The 8,712-nt window shown below is 41.6% G+C and overlaps 1 protein-coding gene across 1 annotated transcript in view; it reads left to right on the plus strand.

Annotated features, from left to right (window-relative positions):
• LOC124799020 (cytochrome P450 6k1-like) overlaps window positions 1–7,580 on the plus strand; it is a 74,261-nt gene extending 66,681 nt beyond the window's left edge. The window contains exon 7 of the mRNA XM_047262557.1: window positions 7,266–7,580. Within this exon, the coding sequence (XP_047118513.1) occupies window positions 7,266–7,432 (167 nt within the window). The 3' untranslated portion in view covers window positions 7,433–7,580. The remainder of the gene's footprint in view (window positions 1–7,265) is intronic.
• The last annotated feature ends 1,132 nt before the right edge of the window (window positions 7,581–8,712 follow it).

Here is an 8,712-nt window from a genome sequence, read left to right on the forward strand (position 1 = left end):
ATGGCAAATTTCCTGACTTTCGCAACTACACTGATGAGCCAAAACATTATGGCAACTTGCTTAATAGCTTGTTTGTCCGTCTTTGGAACGAAATACATCACTGATTCTGCGTATCAGGGATCCGACAGTTTGTTGGTAAGTTTGTGGAGATACGTGGCAGATGTCTACGCACAAGTCACGTAATCCGCGAAAATAATGGGCCACTGATTTGCGTGCGCGGTGATGGCCCCAGACAGCGACCCATATGGGTTCTATAGGATCAACATCAGGCGAATCAATGTCAATTCATTATAATGCTCTTCAAACCACTGCAGCACGATTCTGGCTCCGAAAGACGACATTACCTTTGGAGAAGGCTTCACGGATGAAGGGATACAGGTGGTTCGCAGCTGACAGCGTGTCTTCGATTACTGCCACAGATTCTATGCAAGTGCAAGAGTGTATTTTCCTCAGCAAAATACTGCTCCCACCAGCCTGCGTCCGTGGCGCGTTTCACGTTTCGAGCCCCCGTTCTCCTCGATAACGACGTTTGTGGAGACTAACATCGACCAAATGTAGTAAAAATGTGATTCACCTGAAGAGCCGACATGTTTCCGTTGATCGACGGTCGAATCCAGATGATTCCGTGCCCATTGCAGTCGTAATAGACAATGTCAATGGATTCACATGAGGCCACGTGGGGGTGATCTGCTGCTGAGCTCCATGTTCAACTATGTGCGATGAACGGTGTGTTCCGAAACACTTGTCCGTGACCAGCATTGCGCTCTTTCGGCAGAGATGCCACAGATCACAATGTATCCTATTTTATGGAACAAACAAACCTCAGAACCCCACGTTCTGAGAAGACTCGTGGACTTCCAATTATTTAGCGCCTAGTGGTAGTTTCATTGTCCTTCTACCTCTTTCCGTAGATGCTCGCGACAGTAGCACGTGAACATTTTAACAGTATCGTCTGTTTCGAGATACTCGTTCACAGGATCCACGTAATAATAATCTATCATTTGTCAAAGTCGCTTCTCTCAACGGATTTCCCCATTTGCAGCCCATATCTTCTTTAGGATGGTCCCCCGTTCGTGTCTGCTCCGCTTACACACTTTTGTTACCGCGTCACCTGGCCGCAACGCCATCAGGAGGCATCCTACATCGCGGTGAGCAGCGGTCAGAATTTTTTGGCTGATAGGTGCAATTTTTATCGTTTATAGTCGCCAAATTACGGCATCAGCTTTGTTTTCTTCTAATGGAACTTCAACGACATAACATGTATGAGACTTGATCATATAGTGTTAAGATAAAAGCGCCGCATACCACTGTCCCGCCGTTAGGAGAAGACGTTTCACAAACGTCTGTCGTATTATACCAAATCTAAGCTAACACGTAACTCAGCTATGATTCTTGTTTTTACCTGGCCTCTTGAAGTCCATCAGTCTGTCTTCTGCTGTTTTAGCAACCAGATTACTTTTCTCAGGCCGCTGAGACATGCACATTGTACACTACAGTCGAAAAATTGAATGTCGTTCATGGCGAATGCCGCGAATCTATTAGAATAGCGATGCGGTTATATGCTGAGGAGTATGCAGATGGTGCCAAGGATTCACGATCTGTCGATCTGTCTTCGCAAACATTATAAAAATTCTAGAAACTGGAAGAATGGAGAATAAAATTCGCCAAGAACAAAGAAGGACTGTGCGGCTGGCCCCGGTCGAGGTTAGAGTCCTCGCTCGGGCATGGGTGTGTGTGTGTGTGTGTGTGTGTGTGTGTGTGTGTGTGTGTGTGTGGGTGGGTGTGGGTGGGTGTGTGGGTGTGTGTGTGTGTTTGTCCTTAGGATAATTTAGGTTAAGTAGTGCGTAAGCTTAGGGACTGATGACCTTAGCAGTTAAGTCCCATAAGATTTCACATACATTGGATTGGACAAAGAAGAGCAAATGATGAAAGTAATAAAACTAACATTTGAGCAGCAATAACACATCTACATCTACGTGATTACTATGCTATTCATAATAAAGTGCCTGGAAGAGGCTTCAATGAACCAGTTTCAAGCTGTCTCTCTACCGTTCCACTCTCGAACGGTACGCGGGAAAAACGAGCACTTAAATTTTTCTGTGCGAGCCCTGATTTCTCTTATTTTATCGTGATGATCATGTTTTCGCAATCGGAGGAGGAAACTGGTGATTGAAATTTCACGAGAAGATCCCGTCGCAACGAAAAACGCCTTTGTTTTAATGATTGCCACTCAAATTCACGTATCATGTCTGTGACACAATCTCCCTTATTTCGCGATAATACAAAACGAGCTGCCCTTCTGTGTATTTTTCCGATGTCATCCGTCAGTCCAACCTGATGCGGATCCCACACCGCACAGCAATACTCCAGAATAGGGCGGACAAGCGTAATGTAAGCAGTCTCTTTGGTAGACCTGTTGCACCTTCTAAGTGTTCTGCAATGAATCGCAGTCTTTGGTTTGCTCTACCCACAATATTATCTATGTGATCGTTCCAATTTAGGTTATTTGTAACTGTAATCCCTAAGTATTTAGTTGAATTTACAGCCTTCAGATTTGTGTGATTTATCGTGTAACCGAAATTTAGCGGATTTCTTTTAGTACTCATGTGGATGAATTCACACTTTTCCTTATTCAGGGTCAATTGCCATTTTTCGCATCATTTTGCAATTCGTTTTGATCATCTGATGACCTTACAAGACGGTAAATGACAGCATCATCTGCAAACAATCTAAGACAGCTATTCAGATTGTCTCCTATGCCGTTAATATAGATCAGGAACAACAGAGGGCCTATAACACTTCCTTGGGGGACGCCGGATATTACTTCTATTTTACCTGATGACTTTCCGTCTGTTACTGCGAACTGTGACCTGGCTGAAAGGAAATCACGAATCCAGTGGCGCAACTGAGACGATATTCCATACGCACGTAACTTGGTTAGGGGACGCTTGTGAGGAACGGTGTCGAAAACCTTCTGGAAATCTAAAAATATGCAATCAGTTTGACATCACCTGTCGATAGCAGTCATTACTTCATGAGTATAAAGAGCTAGTTGTGTTTCACAAGAACGATATTTTCTGAATCCGTGCTGACTATGTGTCAATAAATCGTTTTCTTCGAGCCATTAGCAGTCATTACTTCATGAGTATAAAGAGCTAGTTGTGTTTCACAAGAACGATATTTTCTGAGTCCGTGCTGACTATGTGTCAATAAATCGTGTTCTTCGAGGTACTTCATAAATTTCGAATACAGTATATGTTCCAAAACCTTAATTTACGATTTTGGGATGTATAGTGTTATTATTATTATTTTTAATTTAATCAATTTCCTAACAGGTCTATTATAACTCCATACTGGTATCACCGATATGATAGAGTAGGTCGAGGAAACACTGGAGCTTTTTTCTGAAGGTCCGAGGCGGAGGGATACAACTCTGCCAGGACGCCCCCTGTGAAGGACGAGGCCCCCTATGTCCCGAAATACCGCAATCTATCCCGAAATACCGCAATCTATTTTTCCTTACAGTATGATTGTTGGGCTGCTAAGGATTGTCTCCACGAGTAGAAGACTTTGAACACATAATTAAAAGTTCAGAAATACAAAACAGAAAAGAATGTGAACTTGGCTAAGATCCAAGATGGCTGTATAACCCGACATTCTGACGGACAAGGAGAGAATGAAGCTGAGTGTCGGCGAGAGGGGTCGTCGGTGTTAGGTCTACGCTGACTACTGTCCCTAGCCTTTCACCTGCAGATGGAGCGAATACAGGAAAAAACTATAGCCTGTCGCAGCTACGGACTTGACTGCTAACAGATGAGATGATACTTCGTGTGTTTTGTAGGGAGCACATTGTGCTCATGTGGGAGCGATCTAGATGCTTGTAACACAATAAACCGGTAGCCAAGATCGCAGGAATTCTTTTTATTCCCTGATACCATGGAATAAAAAGAATTTCTGCGATCTTGGCTACCAGTTTATTGTTTTACTTCGTGTGTTCGCTGATCATGCCTTCGGTAATGTCTTCATGGCCGAGAGGCTGGGACCAAGGACGCTGAATTGCCTTCGTAAGTGGGTGCACTACAGACAATGCTGCACTTTTTAAGTTTCTATTTTCTGACGTAGTTCTGAACCAAATCCGCATAACAGCAACCCCCTATGAGGAACTGGCACTTCTGTTCACGGTGGCGTGAGCTCTGATTTCGGTAAGCTTTGTACCTGTATCTGACAGCCCACATTTCAGTGTGATTGTCTCCACTTGGGTACCGAAATTCAAATTTAATGAGCCCAAGGACAGTGTAACTTTAAATTTAGAGAAGATCTATTTTATAATATTGAATAAATGCGTGTTCGCAAAAGTAGTATAGGTACGTACTACGTGCCTTACTTTGCACTTAAACCCAGTATTGAATTACATGATACCACTGATGTGATACTCCAAGGTGGGCGCCACTTTGCACTTAAACGACCTTGAACGAATGCGTCACAAGCCACACTCCCTCTTATCAGTGACGTCTCATACCTTATCTATGACATATCGTGACGTCACAAGCCGCGAGATTTTTTTCAATGACGGCATACTGGTGGGAAATGCAGAAAATACTAATGAAACATGCAAACAGTATTATATTACATGTTCAATTTAAATGATTTGTATTATTTTTTAAAGAAACACCTAACCATCATCTGAACTGTGTAAAAAGTTACACTCCGTCTTCAGTCCACAAGTGGCCCATCGGGACCACCCGACCGCTGTGTCATCCTCAGCTGGGGATGCGGATAGGAGGGGCGTGTGGTCAGCACACCGCTCTCCCGGTCGTTATGGTGGTTTTCTGTGACCGGAGCCGCTTCTGTTCGGTCGAGTAGCTCCTCAATTGGCATCACGAGCCTGAGTGCACCCCAAAAAATGGCAACAGCGAATGGCGGCCGGATGGTCACCCATCCAAGTGCTAGCCACGCCCGACAGCGCTAACGTCGGTGATCTCACGGGAACCGGTGTATTCACTGCGGCAAAGCCGTCGTGTAAAAAAATGTAACCAGATTCAAATAAAAATATTGCCAATACTAGAGTATTCTCATACTGAAAAATGAATAACCTTAATCTAAATTGCATAAAACTGGCGCCATGTTAAAAAAAAAAAAAAAAAAAAAACATTGCCAATACTACAGTATTTCCAAAGACTGTTTAAGCTTGACGTAAGTTGTGCAAATCGGTGTTATTCATATATATCTCTCTCTCTATCTCTCTCTCTCTCTCTCTCACACACACACACACACAAACACACACACACAAACACACACACGTCTGAGAAATATATTATGCATCTGAGTGTACTTGGAAGGCTGAAGAGAAAGAGAGAGAGAGAGATACTTCTGTGCAAGACCTTCGCTGCAGCGAAAACGTCTGATTAGGTCAGTACTGGTGTGTCTGACTTCATGGTCCAAGAGAAGACATGCTTCTCACTAAATAGACTGCGGCATCGATGTGAGAGGGAAGCCAACAGCTTTATAGTGTCGAAAAATGGCGTCCTTTGATGACATGACTTTTTCATTATGATATAAAAATATCCACTGCACCAAAATTTTATACTCTTTCAAACAATAGTTCACGAGCCATTAGCAATTCGTCAATTTTCAAAATGAAACTGAGGTCGAATACACACTCTAGGACAATAAAAAAATGCGTACCGCGAAGGAATTATCCGAATGGGACGGAAATCAGTAGATGTGATGCACATCTACAGGCAGACAAATGACTACAACTTCAGTAAGATTGGATTATTTATTCAAGGGAAAGAGCTTCACAAATTGGGCAAGTCAGTAATGCGTTGGCCCTCATACAAGCAGTTATTCGGCGTGACTCTGATTGACAGAGTTGTTGGGCGTGCTCCTGAGGGATATCGTGCCAAATTCTGCTCAATCGACGCGTTAGAACGTCAAAATCCCGAGCTAGTTGGACGGCCCTGCCCATTACGCTTCAAACGGTCTCAGATGGGTAAAGATCTGAAGACCTTGCTGGCCACTGTGGGGTTCGGCAAGCACGAAGACAAGAACTCTCTCTGTGTGCGGGCGAACATTATCTTGCTGAAGTATAAGCCCAAGATAGCTTTCCATGTAGGACAACAAAACGGGCCCTAGAATATCATCGACGTACCAAAGGGGTCCTGTTATGAAAAGGAATGTCATCCTTGTCGTGCCGTATGACAAGGTCGTCGAATCTCTTTCCAACTGAGAACGTTTGGAGCACAACAGGCAGCGCCCTCCAACTATCTCCGGGATTTTGACGACCTAACGCGCCAATTAGATTTAACACTATATCCGTCAGAAGGACACCCACAAGTCTATCAGTGAATGCCAAGTCAAAAAACTGCTTGCATAAGGCCTAGAGATGGACCAACACGTAATCGCCTTGCTCTTACATAAATCATTCAGTTTTTATGAAATTGTAATCATTTATCTGTCTGTGCATGTACATCACATCTACCCAATTCCATCCCATTCGGATAATTCCTTCATTGTGAGTCGATTTTATTTTAGAGTGTACTTTTAAAGTTATGAACACCAAATTGGGTATGCTAGTTTTATTCTTGGGCGTTGTGACGTAGTGTGTTGAGTTTTGTGTCAGTAAGCTTTTGCTTTGATTTACGTCGAGTAGAGACTTTGTTTAGTTTTTATAGACATTGATTTTTGGTGTCAGATGTTTTAATAACACCACCGGATTGCAATTTCAGTCTTTTCTTATTATCTTCGCTTATAACTTGAAAATTAAAAGCATTTTCACTCCATGCTCATTTACATACTTCGAGGAACGCACTTTCCACTGAAAGTCATATCAGTGTCAACATGACCACTGAGTACATGCCTCAGATTATGCTCGTCTCGTCTGAAAAGAATAATAACGTAGCAAAAAGCTGCCTGCACCATAATTACGTTCATTTTACTTTTTTCTTTTTATATAGCCTGATCACATATTTTTCTTTGAAAATAATTCTCAGCTGTGAAAGAAAGCTTATTGCTTGTCATACTGCCATTGTAACTGTAGAAACACCATCACTAGTAGCCGTTCCAAAACAACGAATGGTCACTTTATTTTGTATTTGTTCCACTGCACTGATCAGTTATCTATCATAATTCTGATATAACTTTAGCTTCTTCACTCATGTAATTCTAACAGAGTAGCGAAATTTGAATGAAACTCTGTTGCCATTATGTATTATTCGTGTGAAAATTTACTGACGAACGTTAACGTCAAACTTATTGTGTTACAGGAAACGAGCTTGCTTTGCTGATTCTGAAGATGGCGGTAGCTGCAATTCTTTCAGAGGTGGAACTTCGAGTATGTTACCGAACCAAGATGCCACTCAGGATTGATCCTACACGCAAGATCATGACACCGAAGGGTGGAGCATGGCTTAACGTTCTTCCCCGGGACTGAGTTTGTGCCTTAACAAGGAGGCTACAACAAAGATAGAAACGACAGAGCATAAAGCCATGTCACTCCATCAAATGTGTTAAAAGTCAAATGTTCTATGTAATTTGCCCAACTGAATTGCATTCAATTTCTACGGTTTAATCATAAATATTTTTATATGTGTTTTGTGATTTAGATTTAATTGTTTTTTTTCCTCTTCTCTTTGTCTATGGCAAGCAATAATCACTTTCGAAGAAGTTTTGGTGATACTAATATGTACCTCTACACTTACTCATAAAGTGCAATTTTTCAATAAATTTTTTTAGATTACTTCATGGTAGAATCTACATACAAAGTTTATTAAAAAAAAAGAAAGGCTATCTTTGGTTATGATACCGGTTTACGAATTTATGGATTATTTAACACTGAGGAAAACAGTATGAAAGATAATCATTTGTATCATACTGACTGTGTGACTGCTGCGTAAGAAATAATATATTACAGTGGTTACTGTGAACAGCTTTCATCTGTAAAGGTATCTTCATATTGTTTGGCCGGGAATTAAAGCGAAAATATGGACCATATTACCCAGTTTTTACTGATAAGGAAGGCACTAATCTTAGCAGCTCCATCTGCAGAGTGCAACAAGACGATACAATTTTCGATGGATTATAAACGGTGTCTTGAGGAACAAAGCGAGGATAGAGACTCATGCCTAGATACGTCGCCCATGACACTGCAGAGCATCGTAATGAACTTTCAGACATCCTCAGTTTGGTTCTCAAGACGTTTTCTACTACCCCACAAAGCTGGTCAGTTCTGTTCCGTTATAATCCGTAGAAGGTGTATCATGACACATTTCTTATATCGTAACTTTTTTTTTACCCAAAAGAAACTGTCGTTTCTGCAAGCCAAGAGTCAACAAATTTCATAAAGCTACTTATGTATGACATTGTTTCTACTAAGTCTTAAATAAGGGCAAGTGTCAATAAAGAACGCATTTATTTATCTGTTTTACTTAAAAAAAACAGTATTGGGAAGATTTAAACCATAAGCTACCCTCAAAGTAAAATCACTTGACCTTAAGTGTGTAAGAAGGTAGATAAATATGATTTATCAACTCAGATTCTAAGAAATATACAATGAGATGACAAACGACATGGCATAGAGATAGCCACTTATACAGATGGCAGTAGTGTCGCGTACAGAAGGTATGCAAGGGCATTTCTTTGGCGGAGCTGTCATTTCTACTCATGTGATTAATGTAAAAAAGTTTCAGACGTGATTATGACCGTACGACAGGA

Source organism: Schistocerca piceifrons, chromosome 5 (genome assembly GCF_021461385.2).
Source record: "Schistocerca piceifrons isolate TAMUIC-IGC-003096 chromosome 5, iqSchPice1.1, whole genome shotgun sequence".
In the NCBI taxonomy this organism is placed as follows: Eukaryota; Metazoa; Arthropoda; class Insecta; order Orthoptera; family Acrididae; genus Schistocerca; species Schistocerca piceifrons.